This window comes from Scyliorhinus canicula, chromosome 21 (assembly GCF_902713615.1).
Source record: "Scyliorhinus canicula chromosome 21, sScyCan1.1, whole genome shotgun sequence".
NCBI lineage: Eukaryota > Metazoa > Chordata > Chondrichthyes > Carcharhiniformes > Scyliorhinidae > Scyliorhinus > Scyliorhinus canicula.
The window spans coordinates 60,020,876-60,047,400 of NC_052166.1; the positions used below are offsets into that span (position 1 = coordinate 60,020,876).

At 47.9% G+C, this 26,525-nt stretch overlaps 1 protein-coding gene across 2 annotated transcripts in view; it reads left to right on the plus strand.

Annotated features, from left to right (window-relative positions):
- ccdc180 (coiled-coil domain containing 180) overlaps positions 1-26,525 on the plus strand; it is a 152,800-nt gene that overhangs the window by 92,326 nt on the left and 33,949 nt on the right. For both annotated transcript variants that reach the window (XM_038781765.1, XM_038781764.1), the window contains 9 exons: positions 699-879; positions 5,348-5,494; positions 7,599-7,743; positions 12,337-12,453; positions 13,711-13,809; positions 14,793-14,879; positions 16,236-16,423; positions 18,873-18,940; positions 25,101-25,188. In XM_038781765.1, coding sequence (XP_038637693.1) covers positions 699-879; positions 5,348-5,494; positions 7,599-7,743; positions 12,337-12,453; positions 13,711-13,809; positions 14,793-14,879; positions 16,236-16,423; positions 18,873-18,940; positions 25,101-25,188 — 1,120 coding nt within the window. The remainder of the gene's footprint in view (positions 1-698; positions 880-5,347; positions 5,495-7,598; positions 7,744-12,336; positions 12,454-13,710; positions 13,810-14,792; positions 14,880-16,235; positions 16,424-18,872; positions 18,941-25,100; positions 25,189-26,525) is intronic.

Sequence of the window (26,525 nt, forward strand, 5' to 3'; positions counted from 1 at the left end):
CCTGTGTATCAGCTGGTGAATGCACCACCTTGTATTATATATTGTGTCATACACAATTATATTTTGTTTGATCACAATCAGAGTAACAATAAGGAAGCTATAATTGGTGCGTGGAGTAGAGGGCGAAAATATTTGGCAAAGGATTTGTTGCTTATTATTTTTCAGTGTGTATTGGATGTCTGGTGAGGACTGGATGGTCATCGGTAATTTAAAAAAAGATGCCAGTGCTTGTGAAGCCACGTACAAACCAATTTCGCAACTGCTTGGGCCTTTCCAGGCAACCACCAGCATTTCTTTTACCATTGTTGGTAACGCATGATAGAGTCATCCCTCTCTACAGATAGCCTGTTCCCTTTGCACGGCTGATGTGCAAGAACCAACTTTTGCCATATACACCATTTTCTGTGTGTTCTCCGCTCTCCTGCCAAAGCAGACAGATGAGAGACACGGTGCTGAGGAGCCCGGTTCGATCCCAGCACTGGGTCACTCTCTATGCAGAGTTTGTACATTTTCCCCATGTATGCATGTGGGTTTCACCCCCACAACACAAACCTGTGCAGGGGAGGTGGATTGGCCACGCTAAATTGCTCCTTAATTGGAAAAAAATAATTGGGTACTCTAAATTTTTTTTTTTAAAGTAATTTCTCCCACTTCAGCTTGCCTACTTTGTCAAAATAACCATTGACCTTGTCTCACAGTGGAACTGCGCCTGCACATGGAGAAAGTGGAACGTCACTGTAAAGGAGTGGATAAAGTTTTGAAAGAACTAACAAACAATTTTAAAGGACTCCAGTCAGAGCACTGCAAAGCCATCTTGAACTTCCGTGATAGCATATACAACATGGAGGAGATCTTCAAAACTGCAAATAAATCTGATAGGTAAATCATATTAAACTGCAAATAAATCTGACAGGTAAATCACGTTAAAAAGTAAATGTAAGGGTCCAGTTAGCTCTTCCCACCCACCCTATGTTTCAGCTGGTGAATGCACCACCTAGTATTATATATTGTGTCATACATAATTATATGTTGTTTGATCACAATCTGAGTAATAATAAGGAAAAAGATAAAAGAGCTTCCCTCTTGGCTTCATAGATATATCTATTGCCCGATGTTAAATGGAGCAGTGTAGAATCTTGGTCAGGATTTTCCCCATGGGCTTGGGAGTTCCTGACACCAGGGTCAAATGGAGGTCAGACGCTCACACACTAGGCCGCATTTTATCATAGAATCATAGAATTTACAGTGCAGAAGGAGGCCATTCGGCCCATCGAGTCTGCACCGGCTCTTGGAAAGAGCTCCCCACTTAAGCTCAAGCTTCCACCCTATTTGTATCCCAGCAACCCCAGCTAATCTTTTTTGGACACTAGAGGCAATTTATCATGGCCAATCCACCTAACCCGCAGATCTTTGGACTAGGAGGAAACCGGGGCACCTGGAGGAAACCCACGCAGTGTAACGCACTGGTGCGGGCTAAACTGACTTAGAGTGGATGAAAGTCCTGCTTCTGAGAGCTACTGGTCAATCAATGACCACCAACATCCTGAGAATAAAAGATAGTTGGCCCTTAAAAGTTGAAGGTTTTAGAAAGAAGATTGTAGGGTGGGCAGATGTGGTAATCAATTTGCCAACAACAAGCTTGGCAAACAGCACATGAGATTAAAAAATTAGATCATTTTGATGGTTGAGTGATGAATGTTGGCCCAGGAACGTGGAGGGATAAATGGCACAGGACAAACTGCCTACCCCTCTTTGCGTGATGCTTTTGGGGTAATCACTTCTAGGTGAGACAGTCACTGCCCACGGGTCCAGGGACTTTCCCCATGGCTCATAGAGGAGATAAACTGCGTGCGACTCTCGATCTTGATTTACTTGAGAGGCCCAAAGGCAGCATCAATAGTGCATTAGTTTGGACTTCCAGTGGCTACCAGGAAGTCAGTGGACACACACAGGGAATCTCCGGCTCGGAAGCAATGATTTGAGCTCTATTTACCCGTAAGCGGGGGACTTTTGACAGAAAAGTGTAGCTGAAGGTGTGGAGGAGGGAGGAGGAATCCCCCCCCTCCGGGCTGGGTCGGAGAGTCGCCGGGAGGCGGCGTGTATCCCGCTCCTGCCGGCTGCCAAATACTCCGGCGCCGGAGATTCGATCGGCGACCGACCGCAGCAATCCCCGGCGATTCTCTGGCCCGTGATGGGACAAAGTCCCGCTGGTTCTTTGCCAGTCCCACCGTCGTAAATTAGACTATGTCCCTTACCGGCGGGACCTGGCGACGCGTGTGGGCTCCGGGGTCCTGGGGGGGGGGGGGGGGGGGGGGGTGCCCCTACGGTGGCCTGGCCCGCGACCAGGGCCCACCGATCCGCAGGCGGGCCTGTAATGTGGGGGCACTCTTTTCCTATGCGCGGCCGTGTCAGCCTCCGCGATGGCCTCCGCGTAGGTGAACCTCCCCCCTGCGCATGCGCGGGAATGACGTCAGCAGCCGCTGAAGCTCCCGCACATGCGTGGACCCGTGCTGGCCGGCGGAGTCCCTTCGGCCCCGGCTGGCGTGGTACCAAAGCCCTGCCACGCCGGACGGCGGGGGCGCAAACGACTCCGGTGCCGGCCTAGCCCCTGAAGGTGCAGAGGATTCCGCACCTTTAGGGCGGGCCAACGCTGGAGTGGTCCACGCCACTCCGTCCCGCCGGGACCACCCGCCCCGCCGGGTCCGTGAGAATCCCGCCCCACATCTTTGGGTTGTTGGGGTGAAACCCACGCAGACACGGAGAGAATGTGCAAACTCCGCACAGACAGTGACCCAGAGCTGGGATCGAACCTGGGATCCTCAACGCCGTAGTCCCAGTTCTCACCACTGCACGACGCGCCGCCTGGGAATCATGATTTCTGACTATTCAGCGCCGCGAGGCAGCAGTGCTAACCACTGTGCCACCGTGCTGCCCTTTTAAAAAATAAATTTAGAGTACCCAATTATTTTGTTTACTAATTAAGGGGCAATTTAGCGTGGCCAATCCACCTAACCTGCACATCTTTGGGTTGTTGGGGTGAAACCCAGGCAGACACGGGGTGAATGTGTAAACTCCACACGGACAGTGAGCCAGGGCCGGGATCGAACCCCGGGTCCTCAGCGCCGTAGTCCCAGTTCTAACCACTGCACGACCCGCCGCCTGGGAATCATGATTTCTGACCATTCACCGCAGTGGCTGGAGGTTAGACTTCGCTCGAGGCAGGAGCAGAAGCCGGGATGGAGGTTAGACCCGGGGCTTTTAGCGGACAGGGGAGGCACGATTTGGGAGGCATTGAAGGCTGTGGTTCGGGGGGGGAGATTATCTCATTCAAGGTGCACAGAGATAGGAGAAGGAGGGAGGAGTCCGGAAGGTTATTGGATGAGATAGTTGAGGTGGACAGGAAATATTTGAGGGCCCCCACCAAGGAGGGATTGGCAAGGGGCAGTTCAACAGGCTGATGATGGAGAAGGTGGTCGGGCAGCTACGGAGAGCGAGAGGGGTTCAGGATGAATCTGGGAAGAAGGCAAGCCACATGTTAGCCCACCAGCTAGGGAGGCAGGCCGCGTCTAGTGAAATCCTGAGAGTGCGGACAGGGAAGGGGGAGGTAGTGTCGGTGCAAGGAAAGATAAATGAGGTGCTCTGGGAGTACTGGGAGAAGTTGTATAGGGCCAATCCGGCGAGGCGGGGGGAGGGTATTGGGGATGTATAGCGAGGCGTTGGAGAAGAGGGAACCGGAGATACTGACCCAGGCTTCAATCACGAGAAAGGATAAAGACACGCTTGAGTGTGGATCATATAGACCCATATTGGTGTTGAATACAGATGTGAAAGTGTTGGCTAAGTTAGTGGCTAGAAGATGGAAGGATGCGTTCCGGGGGTGGCTGCAGGGACCAAAAGTTTTGTGAGGGGCAGGCAACTTTCCAATAACATTAGGTGGTTACTAAATGTGATCATGACCCCAATGAAGGGACGGGTAAGGAGGTAGTGGTATCTATGGACGCAGAGAAGGCTTTCGACCGGGTGGCGGTACCTGTTTGAGGTTCTGGGAAGGTTTGGGTTTGGGCCGAAGTTTGTGGTATGGGTGTGTCTGTTGTAGCTGGCCCCGGTGGTGGGTGCATGGATAAACAAGATGAGTTTCTTTCAATGGTCCACCCCGTCGACCGCGCGCGCGTGACTGGCACCGATTCTACGGCTGCCGGAGGTTCGCGTCCCAGCGTCGGACCCGATTGCGAGTGTGACGCCCCATTCTCCGCCCCAGTGCCGAGCATTTTCGGCACAGAGGCTCGGAGAATCCCAGCCCAAAACTTTCTGACTCAGGGATATGAATTCTACCATGAGTGGTTAGCACTGCTGCCTCACGGCGCCGAGGACCCGGGTTCAATCCCAGCCTCTGGTCACTGTCCGTGTGGAGTTTGCACATTCTTCCCACGTCTGCTTGGGTCTCACCCCCATAACCCAAAGATATGAAGGGTAGGTGGATTGGCCATGCTAAATTGCCCCTTAATCAAAGAAATGAATGCTACCATGAGCCAACTGACCCTCCCCTTAGAGAAATGCCCTGTCTCCACTCATAGAGCACACCGACGGGGGCTGGTGTCACGCCACGCCAGTCGTGGGCCGTTAGCAACGGCCCCACCTGGCGATTCGCCGGGCCCCGATGAGCCGAGCGATCGTCCGCACGGTAGCATAGTGGTTAGCACAATTGCTTCACAGCTCCAGGGTCCCAGGTTCGATTCCCGGCTTGGGTCACTGTCTGTGCGGAGTCTGCACGTTCTCCCCGTGTCTGCGTGGGTTTCCTCCGGGTGCTCTGATTTCCTCCCACAGTCCAAAGATGTGCAGGTTAGGTGGATTGGCCATGCTAAATTGCGCTTAGTATCCAAAATTGCCCTTAGTGTTGTGTGGGGTTACTGGGGTATGGGGTTAGGGTGGGGGTGTGTCTTGGGCAGGGTGCTCGTTCCAAGAACCGGTGCTGACTCGATGGGCTGAATGGCCTCCTTCTGCATTGTAAATTCTATGATCTGTGATCTATGACCCTTCGCCGCCGGCTGAAGTGGCTCCAACTCAACCGTCGCCCACCTAGTCCCGAAAAGTGCAGAGAATTCCGCACTTTCGGGGGCTGTTGACGCCGGAGTGGTTGGCGCCGGGTCTCCCGCCGGCATGGGGACTGGAAGGGAGAATCCCGCTGGATATGTACAATTCAGAATGGTGTGTGAATCGAAGGCTGATGATGTCCCCATGAAGTTCATGCCCTTGTTTTTCCTGCCGTAAAGGTCACAGTGTTGTTCTTCTGCTTTGTTTATCACACTATAAATTGTTTTTTCTTTCTCATTCTTTTGCGTTATCCCAGGCTGGTTACTTTGCTGAACTCCCTTCACGCCAAACAAGATAAATACATGGAGTCTGTTGACAGATTACTTCGCAACTTTCAGAATACGATGGACAAATCTCTATCACAATTACAAGATGACAATGCACAATTTATCACATCCTTCAGGTACCAATGTAAAAAAGATTGAACTTGACTGTATCAAGAAGCCTAAGCTTTAGGTGCATCAAGTGGGATGTGCAAAATTCTTATTAATAATGGGTTGCACTTTAGAGACTGATTGGTGTCTAGGTTCAAATCTACCTTAAACTGCTGGGACAAATGTCAGCTTTATCTCGTGGCCAAAGAGTCGCTCGTAAAGTGTGTTTGTGCAATCTTGTTGAAAGGTATTTTTGAAGTGTATGCACCGTTACAGTGTATTGTTGGTTATAAATATCTAGTTCATGGCTCATAGTAATATTGCAGAAGTAATTTTAGTTCTGGCAAGATTAAGGCCTAACTATGGAAAATACGATGAATGCTACCAAAGCAGCTTAAAGACTATTATACTTAAAAAAGATTGGGGGCCATGCTGACTTAAGGGTTTAGCAGCTAGAAAGGTAAGATGATAAAACAATAACTGGGCTTACTTAGCTGAAGAAGGTGGAGTGTCTAACCTGCTTGTAAAGACATGCAGCCCAGAGAGTTGTTTCAGGAGTTAGAGCTAAAATTAATTTTAAAGCATTCAGTGAGCCCTCAAAGGCTACTTTGTCATGGTGAAACTTAAGAAAGCTCGAGGTTTCAATTTGGTGCGTGTTTGCTTCAGAGTGTGAGTGTTCTGTAGCAAGGAAAAAGACCATTCTGGAAAGACCTGCTGTTAGGAGGGTCCATGTAGCCAAGGCTTTGCTGTTATCTGGCTCTGTGCAGTTGGAGCTCAGATGAGGTCCTGGGAGCCATTTGATAGCTATATGCATTTAAGGCTCAGAAGAAGTCCTGGGGAGCTGACCCTGAATTTTAGAGCATAAGATAGGCATTGGGAATTGTTTCATCTTTTTGACCTTGTATAGTAAAGTTTATTTTTATTTGGGTAAAGCCCGTAGAATCTTGTGGCCAGATACTCTGAGCAAGTGTCTTGAATCTCAACTTTGTCAACGTTATGTGTCCCCAACTGGATTTAACCAAAAACTTATGGGTCTGGTCTAGGTCCATGAACAAATGCAAAGTCATGAGATTTAGTAGGAGGCACAGAATTACGAGATCATTGCAACACAAAAAGAGGCTATTTGGTCTATCGCTCTATGCTGGCCCTCCAAAGGACCAATTTACCTAGTGCCACCTTGCGGTCTACTCCCCATAGCCTTGCACATTCTTTCTTTTTATATAACAATCCAATTCCCTTTTGAAAGCCGTGATTGAACCTGCCTCCACAACAGTCTCAGAGAGTGCAATCCAGATCCCAACTCACTGCGTGAGAAAGCTTTTCCTCATATCCCCATTGCTTCAATGGCAATATAAGCCAAATATAAGCTGTTGATATCCTCTAAGATATTGTAGGGAGATTTGGGAATACTGGCAGATAGATGCACAATAGGTGCACAATAGCCGTAAAGAAATCAGTAGGACCTTGGGCTGTATAGTTAGAGAATCTTTTTCCAATTAAGGGGCAATTTAACGTGGCCAATCCACCTACCCTACACATCTCTGGGTTGTGGGCGTGCAAACTTCACATGGACAGTGATCTGGGGCCAGGATCGAACCGGAGTCCTCGGCCTCATGAGGCAGCAGTGCTAACCACTGCGCCACCGTGCTGCCCCTGTATAGCTGGAGAATCAAGCAAACATTTCTCCATAGTCACCTGATCTGGTCCCTCCTAGAGTACCATGTACAGTTATGGAGAAGTCCACCACATTGTGAGAGGAGCATCCAAGCATTGGTGTTGGTCGAGTGAAGGGCAACTAAGTTGACAGCTGCGATTCAGCACCTGTTTTATGAGGAGGAGCTGCAGAAGTGGCATTTATTCTTTTGACATGGAGAAGGGCTGAATGTATTCGAATGCAAGGGTGCACAAGTTTAAAATGCAGGAGCACAATTGATTACAGATTTGTGGAATAAAGTTGCTCAGGAGGAACATTGAAACATAGAATTCTGGGGGACATACGGGCAATTAGAGAATTATTAAGTGATACCATTATAAATTGAGTAGGTAGGAGCGATCCAGCAGAAGAGATTAAATTGTTGAGCCTTTTCCTTGTTTCTAAATAAAATCTTACATTGTTGCTGTTCTGAAATTTAGGTTATTTGCAGAAGGCGGTAACTATACACCACATGAAATTGGGTTGTACAACGAGAAAGTGGAGCAGACAGCCACCAACATTGCCAAGACAGAAGGGGCAATTATGGTTGATTTAGAACTAATGGAAGCCCTATCCTTAGAACAGGTACGTACTGAATATTAAATAAGAAGTCACTATTTTTAGTTTATTTAGAATGAAACTGCCTGAAAATATTACTTATTTAAGCTTGGCCTAGTCAGTTGCAATGTCTCAGTGTGGACGTATCTGTGAACGATTTTCTAATTTATAGCTTACCGTTGACTTCATAGGATGCATAGCTCAACAGCTTGCCTCAGCCAATATTAATTTGCTATGGATATTGAGGTTATAAAAATGGCCCCAAAATCATTATACGTAGAATCCTTATGATAGACAACCGAAATAAAAACAGAAAATGCCAGAAATACTCAGCAGGACCGGCATCATCTGTGGAGAGAGAAATAGAGTTGACAATTCAAATTAATTGCCTTTCACCAGAGCTGCAATTGTTAGCAGTGTAATTGATTTTGAGCCTCAAGAACAAATGGGAAGGTCAGTGGGAACAGGTGATTGCTAATGCCAACAGTTTTCCTGTTCCCGTCATGTTGTACATTCAGTAGGTCTCACAAAGAGGTCTCACAAAGAAGTATTTATCGATAACACATAACAATGCACATATATACAGGATACAGCTTAAGCGATGGCTAACTCCATGCTTGCTTCTGCACAAGTCTCTGTCCTGTTCACAACTGGCCCTAGTCTCAGATCATGTGCTCATTACATCAATCCCAATTATTACAATCCCAAATCAGACCCCAACAATGGCTAGGCCACTGGACTGAAACCCCAATATTTTAGTTTATTTTGTAAGACTATGCGGAAAGAATACTTTTATTTTTTATAATCTTTATTGTCACAAGCAGGCTACATTAACACTGCAATGAAGTTACAGTGGCTACATTAACACCGCAATGAAGTGTGAAAAGCCCCTAGTCACCACATTCCGGCGGCTGTTCGGGTACACAGAGGGAGAATTCAGAATGTCCAATTCACCTATTGGCCCCTAGTCCAGTTTTGGGACTTGTGGGAGGAAACCGGAGCTCACGGAGGAAATCCACGTAGATACAGGGAGAATGTGCAGACTCCGCACTGACAGTGACCCAAGCCAGGAATCAAACATGGGACCCTGGTGTTGTGAAGCAACAGTGCTACCCACTGTGCTACTGTGCTGCCCTATGATTGATTGCTCCAGGATTGGGGCAGCGCGGTAGCATGGTGGTTAGCATAAATGCTTCACAGCTCCAGGGTCCCAGGTTCGATCCCCGGCTGGGTCACTGTCTGTGCGGAGTCTGCACGTCCTCCCCGTGTGTGCGTGGGTTTCCTCCTGGTGCTCCAGTTTCCTCCCACAGTCCAAAGATGTGCGGGTTAGGTGGATTGGCCATGCTAAATTGCCCGTAGTGTCCTAAAAGTAAGGTTAAGGGGGGGGGGGGTTTGGGTTACGGGTATAGCGTGGGTTTGAGGAGGGTGATCATGGCTCGACACAACATCGAGGGCCGAAGGGCCTGTTCTGTGCTGTACTGTTCTATGTTCTATGATTGATTGAATGAAGAAATAGGAATTTAGAATTTTTAAACCAAAACTTTATTAACACATTGTTAAACTCTTTAACATCACACCTGATAATAGCTTACAATTATCCCTTAAACAACACCTTAAACAGTAAATGCAATACCCTTAATTACTATCTGAATTCCCAATTAAACAACAAGAAAGGGAAAACATAAAACTCTCAATCCATCCTACATTCCAATAGCACAGAGGAATACTTGCTTTCCAGAACAGATTTGGCTCCTGCTAGAACCCTGATAGACCCTGGCTGGATATCTTCAAAAAGTCATTTCAACTGATTGGTTTCAGCTTCCCCCTTGTCCTCAGACAAAGCTGCACTGCTTCAAATACTGTTACTTTTTTTTAACTATCCTACTGTGAGAGCAAAATACTTTACTTATGGGCTAAAGAGTAGCTAGATCAAAATGCCACTCAAAATCATTTTCAAAATGTCTGAATGCCCACGGCGCCGAGGACCTGGGTTCGATCCTTGCTCTGGGTCACTGTCCGTGCGGAGTTTGCACATTCTCCCCGTATCTGCATGGTTGGGTCTCATCCCCACAACCCAAAAGATGTGCAGGGTAGGTGGATTGGCCATGCTAAATTCCCCCTTAATTGGAAAAAATAATTGGGTACTCTAAATTTATTTTTAGAAAATGTCTGAATGCGTCAGCTCCACCCAGCAATGACATCATCTCCCCAAGCTGAAAGTAAATTAACGCCCCAGGCTGAAAATGCATTAACTCCACAGGACTCCCTCTTGTCAAACAATAGTGCATTAGCCCAGGCTTTCACTCTGGTCAAATTCACCTCTGGCTCCTAAAAGCTTTCTGGTCTTGCAGAACAAGACTCTTTTAAACACATTCCTACTGAGGCATCCAAACGTCAAAATGCCAAATGTCCTTAATCCAATATATCCAACATCCTGCATTCATCACACAATGTGGCCGGTACTGTTTCCCAATCCCACGGTAACCCTTGCTATGGCAGTTACCTTTATAATACAATCCTGAAGACAGGAATGCAATGAACCATAGAACCACAGAATTCCTACAGTGCTAAAAGGAAGCTATTCGGCCAATCAAGTCTCCACCGACCCTCCAAAAGAACATCCACTCACCCTGCCCCATCCCCGTAACCCCACCTAACCTTTGGTATACTAAGGGGCAATTTAGTATGGCCAATTCACCTAACCTGCACAGATTTGAACTGTCGGAGGAAACCTGAACACACGGAGGACACGGGGAGAACATGCAAACTCCACACAGTCACCCAAGGCTGGAATTGAACCCAGGTCCCTGACGCTGTGAAGCAACAGTGCTAACCACTGTGCTATCATGCAGTGCCGCAAGAAGTTTGATGACCTCCATGTGTGGCCAATGAATGCACCCTTACATGGGAAATTCTGCCAGCACCACCCCGAGCTTCACACATTTCCCCTGGCTTAGAAATGCCTCTTGAAGAGCTAAGGTGGTAAATGCCTTCTGCTGAAAGCCATCCTCGTGCTTCTGAAGGCAACTTGTCATCTTGGCTGCCTCTGATCCCTTTCATCTCTCAACCTAAGGGGAACTGTAACTATCAGCTTCATGATTGGGAAAAGGTGGTGCACTAGGGGCCTACAACTCCTTCTAAATGTTTAGCACCATGACTTGCTGACTTAACCATCTTCTAAAAACTCATTCAACACCCAAATGCGTCACTAACGCAGGAATAGCAAGTAGATAGTGAAAAGCAACTCTCCCGCAAGTAGGAAGGTGATGCCTTTTAAATAACACTGGTGGGAGAGTCACTCATGCAGTTGAATGGATGCTCAACTCTGCTTGTTTAAGAGGACATTAACTGAAGCAATAGGGATCAAAATAGCAGGTCTGACATCAAGGGCGGGAGTCTCCGACCCCCCACTAGGTTGGAGAATCACCCGGGGCCGGCGTCAATCCCCCCCCCCCCCCCCCCCCCCACCACCACCACCACCATGTCCCGAATTCTCCGCCACCAGAGATTGGGCGGGGGCGGGAATCGTGCCGCGCCGGTCGGCGGGCGCCCTGCGGCGATTCACCGGCCCTCGATGGGCCGAACTCCCGCCGCTGTCAACCCTCTCCTGCCGCCGTGGATCAAACCACCTACCTTACCGGCGGGAGCAGGCGGCGTGGGCGGGCGCCAGGATCCGGCAAGGGGGGGCGCGGGGCGATCGGACCCCAGGGGGTGCCCCCACGGTGGCCTGGCCCGCAATCAGGGCCCATCAATCGGCGGGCGGGCCTGTGTCGTGGGGGCACTCTTTTTCATCCGCCTTTGCCATGGTCTTCACCATGGCGGAGGCGGAAGAGACCCCCTCCCCTGCGCATGCGCCGGGATGACGTCAGCAGCCGCTGACGCTCCGGCGCATGCGTGGACTTACGCCGGCCGGCGAATTCCTTTTCGGCCCCGGCTGGCGTGGCGCCAAAGGCCGTTCACGCCAGCCGGCGGAGTGGGAACCACTCCGGCGCGGGCCTAGCCCCTCAATGTGAGGGCTTGGCCCCTAAAGGTGCGGAAACATCCGCACCATCGGGGCGGCCCGACGCCGGAGTGGTTCACGCCACTCCAACACGCCGGGACCCCCCGCCCCGCCGGGTAGGGGAGACTCCCGGCCCAAATCAGTATTATACGGAATATCATCATGATCTTTGCAATCTGCATACTTCCGGTGCATTCATGGGAGCCCTCGCCTATTGTCCTCTACAATTGGCTTGTGTGAGGTCATGTGCTGTGCCAGCTGGCAACCAAGCAGTTGAGATAAAATAAACAATTCCAAATGCTGGAAAGGTGCAGCAGTCCTGTCAGCATTTGAAAGAGAAAGGCGAGTTTGTCTGCAAATGTCCTTTTGGCACTTGTCTTCCAACTGTTTCACCAGCGAGATCTTTCAGTCCACCGAAGGTAGGATGCGCTTAAATCAGTTGAATACACGTCATTGCAATCATGACCTGTACCGGTTTATCGGTCTCAAAAATGCTTTACGGTGCCTCATTGGACAGATCGATTTTATCAGACAAGCAACTGTTCATGCAAGCCAGTCTAACGAATTGTGAATCATAGCGTGATAGTGAATATGTTACTTTTATTTATTCTTCCAAATAGAGCACTGGGGTGATCAAAGAGGTTGAAGACAAATTCATGCGTTACACGTTAGATTTGATGTTCATTGAAAAAATGAAACGATTTCTGACAAACAGTCAAACAAGAATTAAAACTGAGGTAAGATATTTTTTCTGAGTCAATGGTTTTTTTTTTCTTTCTTCATTTAAGAGATGTGGGCTTTGCTGGCTAGGCCAGCATTTGTTGCCCATCCCTAATTGCCCTTGAGAAGATGGTGGTCAGCTGCCTTCTTGAACCGCTCCATGTACTGTAGGTACACCCACTGTGTTATTCGGGAGAGAGTTTCAAATGTTTTACCCAGCGACAGTGGAGAGATGGCAATGTATTTTCAGATCAGGATGATGGGTGACTTGGAGGGGACCTTCCAGGTGATGGGGTTCCCATGTATATGCTGCCCTTGTCCTTCCAGATGGTAGGAGGCGGAAGAGACCCCCTCGTGTGTTTGGAAGGTACTGCCTAGGTTCTTACACAGCATCTTGTGGATGGTACACACAGCTGCTACTGTGCGTCGGTGGTGAAGGAAGTGAATGTTTGTGGGAATGGTGCCGATCAAGCAGGCTGCTTTGTCCTCTACGGTGTCGAGCTTCTTGAGTGTGTTGGAGCTGCAAGTGGGGAGTATTTCATTATACTCCTGATTTGTGCCCTGTAGATGATGGGCAGGCTTTGGGGAGTCAGGAGGTGAGTTACGTGCTGCAGGATTGCTGGCCTCTGACCTGCTCTTGTAGCCACAGTATTTATATGGCTAGTCGAGTTCAGTTTCTGGTCACTGGTAACTCCCAGATGTTGATGGTGGGAATGCATTGATGGTAATGCCTTTGATGTCAAGGGAATTGTCTTGATTCTCAATTATTGGAGATGGTCATTGCCTGGCACTTGTATGGCGTGAATGTTATTTGCCACTTGTCAGGGGGAGGCTGGAAATTGGCCAGGTCTTACTGCATTTGTACATGGACTGTTTCAGTGTCTGAGGAGTCACAAATGGTGCTGAACATTGTGCAACAATCAGCGAACATCCCCATCTCTGACCTTATTTTGGAAGGAAGATCATTGATGAAGCAGCTGAATAATAATAACAATCTTTATTAGTGTCACAAGTAGGCTTACATTACACTGCAATGAAGTTACTGTGAAGATGGTCGGGCCTAAGGCCCGAAGTGGGGATGTTGTGAAAACCAAATTTAAGTAATCTAATAGCATCCCTGATTGCTTGGGATGAGTACATTCTAGGACAAACCCAGTTTGATCCCCAGTTCATGCTGAATTAGTGGATCTTAGCCAGACTAGCTTTGGGGATGCTAGAAATGCCCCTGGGCCTCAGGAGATATTTCATTTTAAATTAATATATCTACATTGCAGGCCGCCGTCAGCAACAGACAAACACTGGATATAACTTCCCATCTTGAACAGTTGGAAAAGAAAATAGATGCATGTGCCCGACCCAATTTGGACAAAGAGGTGAGTTGAACTTCTACTGGAATTAGCACTTTGTTTGAAAATGTTACTCCATGTTTACAGACCAATATGTGAGTTTTTTTCCTCTATTTTGTACTGATGACTTTTCCCCTCTTTTAACCACCACAAATGGCTGGATCATTCTGGATCATCTGGAAGTTTGACCATTAAAGTATGACAGTCACTTCTGATGGTCACTGCTAAATCCCTTTCATGATGTTCTACCGCAGTTTTACACTTTGATGTATAGTTGATGGTTATTGTAGGAGGATAACCTTCATAGACAGTTAAACCTTTTTACATTCAATGTAAGTAACTGACCTTTGGAATGTTACTTCACTGTACAATATGGAGACGGGAGTGCTAATCCACAAAGCCAAACTGCTGTACTTAGTTTGTTGAAACCTTCTGGTTTTAAACCAGCGGCACATTCATCAATGGGTCACAAAAGCTGCCTGTTTTCTATGTCATTGAGACTACAGAGTTCATAACAGAGGCGGAATCGGGTACCTGTTCTTGATTGTACTCCTGTAATGTAAAAGCACCTATGCCATTGACAGGGGAAATGTTGCACCTGCGTCTGCTCCTTGTCTAAGGTGACCCCGTTTTGTTTTGCACACCGCATTAATGAAGATCAGATCAGCCTGAGACAGCTGTGATTTAGTACCTGCCCACATTCCATTCCTCGGGAAAATGGAGCTGCCGTGCTTGGTGGCAGGATTTCCAGGTTCAGTCCCCTGCCCACCATTTTTGCTCTCCTTTTATGAAAATTCAGGACTGGGAGCGGAATTTTCCAACGGTAGGTGCCGCTGAATGTCAGTGGCCTTCTGGCTGGGCTGCCGAATCTCCCGCGGCGGCTCCCGCCACGAAGGATCTGGAAAATCCCAGCCTTCTTATTTGCATTTTTAAACAGATACAATAGAAATAGACTTAGCCTGTGTGAGTCCTGCTTGTTAGTGATATAATTGTGACACCGTCTCCCCCAGTTTGTGTTGCCTGAGGAACTCTATCGTTTTGCCAAAGTTATCCGGGACCTTACGGAGAAGAGGGCGATCTATTTGAAATGTTTGGTGGTAAGTCCAAAGCGTACCTATGTGTGTGTGCATTTGTTTTTAACTAAAAGAAATCTCAGAATTAGAAAATTACGCTGCCTGATAACTCATTGATGTGGAGAGGATGTTTTCCCTTGTGTGAAAATCCAGAACTGGGGGCGGGGGGGGGGGGGGGTCACTGTTTAAAAATCAGGAGTACGTCGACCATTTAAAACAGAGATGAGGCAAACCTTTTTCACACAGAGGGTTGCGAGTCTTTCTTCCTGAGAAAATTGTGGAAGAAGAATCTTTGAATATTTTTTAAGGCCGGGGCGGGTAGCTTCTTGGTAAGGGGTTGGTAAGTTTTCAGGAGTAGGCGATGGGTTGCCATCAGATCAGCCGTGATCTTATTAATTGGTGAAGCAGGCTTGAGGGGCTGAATGGCCTACTGCACCTTGTTCGTATGTCCATTTGGTAAATTCTATGGCCTGTGTGATACTGAGACTGAGGGTAGAAAGGTCCCAAGCTCATTCTTCAGTTTGTGCTGATAAGTTGTGAACCCTACAAAATGAAATAACTGGAGTAAAGACACGACCTAGCATTTGCAATAGACTCTGTAAAGGTATTTTGCAACATTTTGTGCAACCAACATAGGCATTATTTTGTTCTGGATGTTTGGAATGGTTTCCCTGCGTTCTATTTATTGAACTCCTCAATTTCTTTGATGAACCCTTTCTAATTATTTGCTCTCCATCCTTGCTCTTCGCCTAACATACTCTCTGATAAAATGCTGCTTGTAGCTCCTCTTTAGACTTTGAGCAGTGACTTTGGAGAACTGCTTTGTTGGAAATATCACCCCCATCCCTAACATCTGCACGATCTCTTGGCATGATCCAATGTGAACAGGGGACAAGGAGAATTTATTAAAATGAAGTGACCATGATATTTCCAGTGAAGTCAGTTTTCTGTAGAACTGACTCGGGGTGCGTGCATTTCAACAATTGCGCTGGACCCAAGCCTTTACCCGTCTATTAAAGTAAAGCTGCAGTGGCTGATGTGCACATGTACCTTCTGATCGCCTTTAGTACCCCATTTCTGTTTCCTTCAGGAGTGGATTCTCCTGTCATCATCCTGGGTCAAAGGCAAATGGCCACTTGTGGCAGCGCTTTGTGCCAGCTTTGCCCTTTTGATCCTTGCCTCTGCCACAAAATAGGTCAGCAGCAATGGCAAGTTGTTCACCTCGGTCCTTCTTTATGGGGTATAAGGATGACTGTATTATATTTGGCTTTGATGAGCACCCCATTCATTAACATTCATAAATCAAAATGCTCCAAATTGCCATTGCCTCCCATGAATTGTATGAGCTTCAAGGCTTCTTATCATTTTTCTTTATCCTAGGAACCAGTCTTAGGGACAAAGGAAGCTCTCCTCCAAGGACCAATTGTCACAGCCACTCACGTTGAATTTCACACACATGAGAATAAAATAAATGAGAACAAAATAAATGAGCATCTGCTGATTCCCACCAGAAAGGGAAAGGCTATCGTTGATGATGTGGTTGTTGGTGTTATCAAAGATCTATTACTGTAAGTGAAATTAGCGGAATGAACATACCAGCACTGGCAGCAAACTGATGGCTGGAGTGCAATTATTCAGTTCAATTTTCAAGATGCTAGTCCACGTCATCAAATCTTATAAACCTACAATATTTACTCGGAGTGTCTAAATAACGATCTCAGTAGGAACTATTTTCTTCCTCCCTTGTCCAGAACCACTGGACGAAAAATCTTTTGAATGTCCTCAGGTGTGCAAATTGCGCCAGAAGATTGGGTGATTGCCAATGTAACACCTCTGCTCCCAAAAATGATAAAGGATAAAATTATAGACTAGTCAGCCCAGAGTTGGTAACATTCTAGAAATCACAGTGTGAGATGAAGCTATTGGGGCATTGGAAAGACATGTTAATTAAGGACAACTGATATAGATTTGTAACTGTTATAACCCACATGAGAGCTACGGGGCCGGGCTGATTAGGTTCCCCGTGACTGTCGAGGAATAGGAGTTACCCGGCTGAGGGGGCAGAGCTCCCTCATTAGCGGGGAACTAACCTGGACAGAGGAACCCCGGCCCGAGTGTGGGCGGGGGCGCGGGAGTCACTTCGTGGAGTGGTAGTGGTGTATTGAGTTTTTATTCGATCTTTAAATGAACCTTTGTATCCTTTACACTCCCATGCAGTCGCTTCCTTAGTACCCGCATCTGGCAAATCATATCTGGCATATTTAATAAAGCTCTTTGATTTGATTTGATTTGATTTATTGTCACGTGTACCGAAGTGCAGTGATTTTTCTGCGGCCGAGGGAATGTACACAGTACGTACAGACAAAAAGAATAATCAACAGAGAAGAGAACATTGACAAATGGTACATCGACAAACTGTGATTGGTTACAGTGTGGAACAAGGGACCAAACAAAGCAAATACATGAAAATAGGGGCCAAACAAAGCAAATACATTACAAATTCAAGAAAACAATTCAGTGTATTGACAATGGACAAGCAGTATATTTCTAAAAGGTTAGGGCAGGGATTTATCTGCTGTTCCCGCTGGCGGGATCTTCTGGTCCTGCCGACGGTGAAACCCCGCTGTGTGTTTCCCAGCAGTGGGGGGTCCATATGACGGGAAACCCCGTTGACAATGGCGGGACCAGAACATCTGGCCAATGGCGGGCCGCCCCTGCCCTTGAGCTCGTCTGCATTCGTAAGCTTTGGAAGGCCACCCACCTCTGTGAAAATTTGGAAATGTTCAAAGATGAACTCCTAATTAACTCATTAAATGTAGTAATTGGCTTGATCATTGCTCTGGGCGAGTTCAATAGCCCGTCCTCATGAAAATAGCCTGGGCCACCAATGGAAGTGGCAGCCCTCATTTCTGTTTGTGCGGATTCTTTTAGTCACCCTTTCCAACCTGGTCCTGGCAGCAAAATCTGACCCCAGCACTCTTCTCATTAGATTAAGAGGGATTCTAATGGAGGTGATCAAAACCATGAGGGATTTGAATGTTGGTGCATTGGTAATTTGAGGGCATAAATGTAAGATTTATACCAAAAGAACAGGTGGGATTTGAAGAATTTGATGGGAAAGTGTCACTCACATAGGGTAGGATTCTCCAGAACCATCCCTGGCAAAGCCGGTTGGGGGCAAGAATGGACAATTTGTCATTCCAGCAAAAATCCCATTCACCATGGCACCGGAAAATCAGAGCCGCAAACCAGGGCGGATGATTTTGGCCATAGTGTCATTTGGAGTGTCCATACGTGAACTACGCCAATTCCCCAGGGACAAGGCGGCACAGTGGTGCAGTGGTTAGCACTGCTGCCTGTGCCGCTGAGGACCCCAGTTCGATCCCGGTCCTGGGTCACTGTCCGTGTGGAGTTTTCACACTCTCCCTATGTGTGAGTTTCACTCCCACAACCCAAAGATATGCAGGGTAGGTGGATTGGCCACACATAAATCGCTCACCAGGTCGACATTTGTTGCCCTTCCCTAATTGCCCTTGAACAGAGTGGCTTGCTGGACCACTAAAGAGGTCAGGTAGGGGATCAACCACATTGATGTGAGTCTGGAGACACATGTAACCCGGACCAGGTAAGGGTCGCAGATAGCTTTTTAACACAATCGGTGATACCTTCATGGTGGAGACTAGCTTTATGTTGAATTTAAATTCCACCAGCTGCCATGGTGGGGTTTGAACTCATGTCCCCAGATTATTAGCCTGGACCTCTTAATTATGAGTCCAATGACATTATCACCAGGCTGCCACCTTCTCCTTTCGAAGGGAAATGGATGCATACATTGAAATACTTAGATAAAGAAAAATTTAATAGGGAATGGCAAGAGGATTGAAATAAGTGGATCGGCTTTTCAAATAGTTGGCACAGGTCGGTTGCATCTAACATTAAAGTTCTGTCATTCAATGCTGCAATCCTCGCTCAGTATTGAATATAGAATAATAATCCTGTATCGTCTTTAACCTGCAGGACCCATAAAGCAGAAATACAGTCTGAAACAGAGGGTGAGCTAACGGATGAACAATCTACAATTAGAGGTGAGACAAAACACAATCCTTTGCATTTCAACACCCATCACATAGTGAACACCATCAGACACCACATAGTCCCTTCAGAAGAATAGACAACTCCATTTTAAGAACACCCCTCATATGTACGTCGTCTTATTTTAGAACATATACATAATTGCCCTCTTCATAAGTTAATGTTTTCATCAGTTGGGATTGAAATACATTGCAATAGAATACAGTTTGTTGAATACAGTTTGACAGCAAGTTGAGTTTATTCCTAGTCCCCCTTTGATTAGTTTATTGAAAAACACAGAGTACGGATTGCTACCATCTGTAAACTAAAGAAGCGGCAATAATGTGTCCCGATATGTGACCGCTGTACATCTGGGCTAGGGTAGGGAACAAAAATAAATCAATTGCCTCTATCAAAACAGTATGCACACGTGGATATCTTAACATCACCCAAAATTCAAACATGCTGCTGATACTATTGAAACTAATGATGGAACCATCAATTCAGCGAACACGTGTAGTTGGATCTGAACAGAGGCTTTAATACACTTACAATAGAGCCAGCCTATTCGTCTTTGAACTTCAGGTGAAATGGCAGGCTGGCTCTAAGGCACTGATCTTTATACATCGGTCCCATGGGAGGAGTCCTGGGCGGAGTCAAGGGAGGAGCCCAGTAAAAACTCCTGCGTACTCCCAGAGCGACTCCCCCGTGGTCGGATAGTGCAACTGCACTTATAATGGGTAGATAACGAACATATATACATGGAGTGATATTGGCAACTATATATAGTGTGAATCACATTCGCCACAACTAATACATGTAGAATGTATGGATTACTGGAGTGTTGCCAAATCCCCAAAGGAATTTTTACCATTAAATCAACTTAATTTTTGTAACAAATTTGTTTTATAACATCTTTTATCTTGTAGGAGTTGACTGTAAATCTGCCACTAGAATTAATAGATTCTGAGTGTGTCATTGAAAAGTGTCACATTTGCGAGTCAGTTTCAAATGATCCCTTTTCTCTTTCCCAATTTTGCTTCCTCGTCACCAAAAGATATGCATCGCAGCCCAACTCTGTCCTAGCCCCTTACCCATGCACTGCCTGGCAGAGGTGTCCAGATCCCAATCAGCAATGGGAACCCTGCCTAATATTTATCCGGGGATATGTGGGATTTTCACCTAATCAGGGTGACTTTTCAAATGGCGGAAGTTTCCCGATTCTAAGATTCCCGACTTAAGATTCCCGACTCCATTCCAGGTTGTCTGATTTTCAGGAGAGTCTTTAAACCTGGGGTCCGTGGAGCCCTGATGGTCCATGGAATGACTCTGGAGGGTCCGTTTAGCTGCAGACGAGGGTGAAGGCGGATGCCCTCGCCTTTGCCTCGTCAATAACCCAGACCCGAGTTCTGCTCGGTGGGTGTCTCCTCCTATTCCTGGTTGGGTGACCTCATGGCATTCCTACATTTGGAAATGGTCAAGTACACAATTAGTGGGTCAGTATAAGGAAGAGTTCTACCTAAGATGGCAGCCATTCATTTCCTTTTTTAAAGAGTTAGTCACCCTCCGTTGTTAATGGGGTTTTAGTTTAATGTTAGGGGGGGTTAAGATTGGGTGTGTTCTTGATTAATTATTGTGTTCGTTTTACATTGTAACTTGAAGTATCTGTTTCATATTATTCTGTTTATAATGAAAAAGTTTTCAATAAAAATATATTTAAAAGAAAAGGCAGTTTTGTTTTTAAAACCCCGAGCAAACAAAGGACAAATTAACTACATCGGCTGAAGAAGCAAAGATTCAAGAAGGAGCAAAGGCCATAAATCAAGGAAGAACAAGAAATTAAATTGACCAATCCGAGCCTGCCCTAGCTCCCTGAGCATTGGTTTCCGATAGGCTGACGAGTGAGTCTGTCAGTGGTCAATGCGTGGAGAGGCAGGGCTCTGATTGGCCAATTTGATCGGTTTTATTTCTGTTGCTGGGCAGAAAAACAGCAGATCAATGGGGCCTTTCCAGTAAAGAAGTGGTGGCTGCAGCAGAGATAACATTTATTCAGTAAGAGAAAGTTACCTTGGCAGTGTCAACCTCATCCTGAGAACACGGGCGCGATTCTCCAAAATGGAGACTAAGTCTTCGCTCTGTCGTGAACACTGTTGCGTTTCACAACGGCGCGAAACGGGCGCAGGGACTACCGGGTACGGCGCTGGAGCGGTTCACGCCACTCCAGCCTCCCTTCCTGGCGCCAGATGGGTGCCGTGCCAACCCGTGCATGCGCGGGGGACTTCTTCAACGCTCTGGGCCCGACGCAACATGGCGCAGGGGTTCTGGGGCCAGAAGCGGAACAAAGTAGGCCCGGGGGGGAGTGGGGGCGCCGATCGGTGAGCCCCGATCACGGGCTGGACCCCATCGGAGGCCCCCCCCCCCCCCCAGGTGAAGGAGCGCTTTTCCCCGCCCCACAGGTCGCCCCCTGACCCTTCGCACAGAGTTCCCGCCGGCTGCGACCAGGGGTGAACGGCGCCAGCGGGACTCTGCCGCTTCCGCACGGCTGCTCGGCCCATCCGGTCGGACAACCGGCGGCCCGGCCGCGGATAGTGGCCCACGACCTACGCCGCGACGGCGCAAAAGGTGCCAATTCTCCACACCTCGAAGGCGTGGCGTGGTTGCGGCGATTCTGCGGTCCGGCGCGGGGCTGGGAGAATCACACCCCACATTTTTTAAATGTGTAAATCCTGGCAAATAAACTAATCGCTATGTATGTAAGGGGGGGCTTTGAGAGGAGATTCATGGCCCGTGCGGGGGGGTTTGGCGGTGTTACAACCTCCCCACAGGGACAGAGCGGTATAGCATCCGCTTCCCCTCCTACTGATATTTTAAGTTTATTGACAACTCAAAAATACAGAAGAATCAGCAACGTGCTAAAACAGTCATGAAATTTAGTAATTAATGAAAAGCATTTACAAGACACCAAAAAAAAATCTGAATTACCAGCACTCAAGCCAGCACACACCCACCACCACATAACCCCCCATCCCTCCTCCGCCCCAGCGGTAGCCCCACATCAGTGGAAATGTGCCCAAACGACCAGCACAGACCACCGGAATAGGACACACCCGTGCAGGCAGGGTGTGAGAGAGAACACCTGCTCCTTTCTCAGGGTGAGGCACAGTTCGCCCCAAAACAGATCCTGTAAACAAACCACCAGCTGCAAAACCAGCATACGGTTCCCCCGCATTCCATCAATTGGGGACAAGGCAAAGCTGCCAGTACACAAGCCAGTGCACGCCTGCCACCACCACACCCACCCTCCCCCCCGCCCCCAGCTCCAGCAAACACTCCACATCGGTGTAGAGGCACCCACAGCAGCCCAGTCCACCAGAAAAGGGCAGGTAGTGTGCGGTTGAGGAGAGAGAGAGAGCACTCCTCCCCCTCACTCGCGCCAGGAAGGACCCCTCAACCCCCAGTTCACAGAAGTAAGAGGGCCGCAACTGGCGAGAACCCAGCCGCTAGGCGCAAAAAAAACCCAAAGACAACAAAAATACAATAATCACCATATCCCCCACCAATAAAACAAAACAAACATCAGTACAAGCCGTACACATAGTCAATTGGACCACGACCCTACTGCTCTCACAGTCCTGGCATCCAGACACCAACCAGTCCAAAACTGCAAAAGCGGCACCATTCTCCTCCTCCACTTTCAATCCAGCAGCAGGCCAATCAAATCCGCTCCTCACTCCACTCCAAGACGATAAGCGGAAAGGAAGCCAGTAACAAGTACGAGTCCCAGGCATGGCAACCTCAAGCTCTCTTCTCTCCCTCCCCTGCAAACAACTAACAGCAGCAACAGGCTCCTCTTTCCCTTCATCCAACCAGTCGTGGCACCATTCACCCTTAATCACAGCCCAGGCGTCAAAGTCCGGAAAAGGCAGCCAGCGTGCAGAAGATCACACCAGGGCCGGAAGCAGTGTTATAGCTAGAAGCAACAGGAACTCAGAGCAACACAGCCTGCATGTGACAAACCTGAGCTTTACCAGGGTGAGCTACTCAGGTGACTAGGGGGGCAGAGCTCCCGCATAATTGGAGGAGCACCCCACAGAATATGAACCCAATCTGGAAGCGGTTTGTGGAGAGAGACCCTGCGGGGAGTGGAGTGTGAAAAGGAGGATTATTGTGACTAGTGTGGAATAAAGTGAGTTGTAGATTGGGGGGATTTGGCAAGGCATTCCTGGGGGTATTTAGGAGGGGGTTCATGGGGATGGCTTTGGTAGAGGATTCGTTGGGCGGGCATTGAGAGGGTATTCACATGGGTACTTTGGGGGCGGGATTATTTTGAGGGGACCTCAACATGCCATTGACATGATAATAGTGCTTGATGTTCCCTGATGCTCTCGGGAGGTCACGTGGGGTTCCGTGGCTAGAAAAGTTTGGGGAACTGTGCTTTAAAGGATGTGAGCTGATTGCCTGCACTTGGAACTTCAGAAGTGGCCTTGCAGGAATAGAAAAGTCCCTCTCCTATCGGGCCAACTTTTTAAAGAGCCCTGGTTTACAGTTTGTGACCCAAATCTGTTTGAGGGGACCTTAAAAGGTGGGTTCAAAAGAACCTACTCGTCCCCTATGCCAAGGTAAGGCCACTCACCCATCACCCCTCATACTACCAATGCCAACCTAAACACCCCACTGTACCCCAATGGGCCCTCGTATCCCCCATGCCAAGATATGCCTTCCAACCTCCATGACCCCTCATATATTCTATGCCAAGCTAAGGCACTTCTATGCCCATCGACCCACTATACACTGCACAGAACCAACTAACCCTCTAGCAACAGTAGGATGTCGGAAATAAAGCTTTAAAAATCTCAACTATTCACAAATTTCGACCGTATTAAAAAGTGTTGATTCACCATAAGGACAAAGTGTTAATCATCCAGACCCTTTAAAGTGTCAGTGACAGAAGCCACAAACCCTTGAAACCACTTACCTTTGTGTAAATAAGCACTGTGACATTGACTGCAGAGATCAGAGTCAAAGCTGTCAACCAAGCCATGTTTTTCCTGGGCACAGCTGTTTCAAAAAGAGTAATGGATGTCTGGGCTCTGAGCAAAGCATACATAACAAGGCTTGACTGAGAGCCCAGACATCCATTACTCTTGTTGAAACAGATGTACCCCAGTGAAGATAATACTTAATTGGCAGCTCTGGCTCGCTGCAAAATTGATTGCATAGATAAATGTTTCTTAAGGTCAGAGGGCATGGACATGCCAAACCTTGGCATAGAGGCTTTGGAGGTAGGCTAGGGTTTATTTTCGCATAAGTGGCATATGGGGCCATAGGTCATGGGTGGGGGCATAACTTGGCATGGTAGGTATGATGGGCCATTGTAGGTTGGCAGAGTTGCAGAGTTTAGCATGAAAGATGTGAGGCGCAGTGGAGGTGGAGAGGGGGGAGGGAAGTGACATGAGGACTGTGTGTGAGGATGGGAGGGCTAGAGGGCATAAAATTCAATAGATCAACTGGAACAAAGTCCCAGAGCACCGAGGTGGACAGTTTAACCAGCTCACCTTGACACTCGGCAGCCCTTGTGCCTGCTTCTGAACTGTTTCGGGAAGCATCATGCTCAAATCCAATTAGTTCCTCCCCCCCTCGGAATGAAAAGCCTGCCTTTGTAGACGCTTTCTGAAGCGCTTATTGAAATGGCCCAATTAACTACGTGTACTGTTGTACTGATGTTGGTTTTGTTTTATTGGTGGGGGATATGGTGACTATTGTATTTTTGTGTTCTTTGGTTTTTTTTGTGCCTAGCGGCTGGGTTCTCACCAGTTGCGGCCCTCCTACTTCTGTGAACTGGGGGTTGAGGGGTCCTTCCTGGCGCAAGTGAGGGGGGAGAGGGTGTTCTCTCTCTCTCTCTCCTCAACCGCACGCTACCTACCCTTTTCTGGTGGACTGAGCTGCTGTGGGTGCCTCTTCACCGATGTTGAGCTGTTGCTGGAGTTGGTGGGGAGGGTGGGTGTGGTGGTGGCAAGCGTGCACTGGCTTGTGTGCTGGCAGCTTTGCCTTGTACCTAATGCGCATGTGTAGAATAAGAAACATAATTACCAAAAAATATCAATTGGTATGTGGAATGTTAGCAGTATGCTTCATTAAAAAAAAATCATATTGCTCGTTTGTTCACTTCAACAGGTTCTCGAATATCATCCTTGTCTGGGTCCCAAAATGCGCGCACTCCGGGTGTCTCCTCCAGAGTGCCAAAGACTGCTTCAACACCTAGGTCAGTAAAAGTAAATTAGTGCTCAAACCTATTACTTTTCTCACAGTTAAACCTTTAAGTTTCTATTTTAGCTTGTCTAATTTGTAAATTTCCATTCATCCCTCCCATTTAGTGTGTATCTTTAAATTGAGGTCAGTGGTTGGTGGGGGAGGAAAGAGGTGGCTTTTTTCCCCCTACCCCATTGCCTTACTGTTGAAGGAGTGCTTCAGCTGCCATTCTCAGGCACTGCTGGAACAGTTACTCTCTTTATTCCCTTAAAGGGCCCTTGTCATTTGAACCTGACGCAATTCCCTCTGAAGGCTCCAAACCTTTACCAGAACAAGGTTATTGATCTCAGTGGATATTGGTTCTTTCTTTAGAAGCATCAACACTCCAGTGGGAGCCAAAGACATCCAAAAGAAAGAATTATTTTGTTCTGGGGAAGTGAGACAGCACTGCTCTGCCTCAGAAAGACCAGTCACTCTCAGGATGCAGGCCTGGATATTTCACCCTATAACCGCCAGCCGCCAATGGTCCCAGTGTGAATAGGTTTCTGCCTTCATCCCACCCCCATCTCCAGTACCTTTAAAACTAATTAAAGGTAATATTTAAAGAAAAGAAAAGATTAAGGGTGGGATTCTCCGCTTGCCAGCGGCAAAATTGTATTCGGCGATCGGGCAAAAAATCCCTTTTGAATCCGAAATCGGAGGCGGTGCATGTTTTTGGACGCTCCGCCCCCTCCAAAACGGCGTCATCGGTGAGTACACCGTTGGGACGACCTCAGGACGTCACCTGATGGTCCGCCCCAGACTTCCCAACGGCGCGGTTCACTTGTTCTCTGAGTTTTCGTCAGCCTCGCGAGGAGGCCGCGGACTGTCTCCAGACCCATCAGTCAGCGGGGAGGGGGGGGGGGAAGGGGATGTTCCACTGGCCGAGGGGACTTCGGCAGGGGCTGGGGGGACTGGTGGGGGTAGTCCGGGGGTGGGGCGAGGGGGGGTACAGGGGGGCACTATCAGGTAGGCTGGGTCCGCACGCGGCATGCGCGCCACAGACCCAGTAATTCTCTGGTCGCTTCTGTCGGGAAGGCCGGGTGGTTTTACGTGGCGCGGCTCCTAACCGCCCCCACCGGGAGGAGCATCGATGTGGGGGCCGCACCGACTTTGTCATCGTAAAACTAGACACTTCCTCCGGACATAGCCTCAAAATCGGAGAATCCACACACCTCTATGATCTGCAGCACTTTTATCTACACTGGCGGAATGACCTATCCCAAAAATAGTTTCCCGAGTACTGACCCACAGAAAATGTTTTCTTTCTCATGGCTATTTTTCAAAAACAAGAGCTGTCAAACTGAGCAC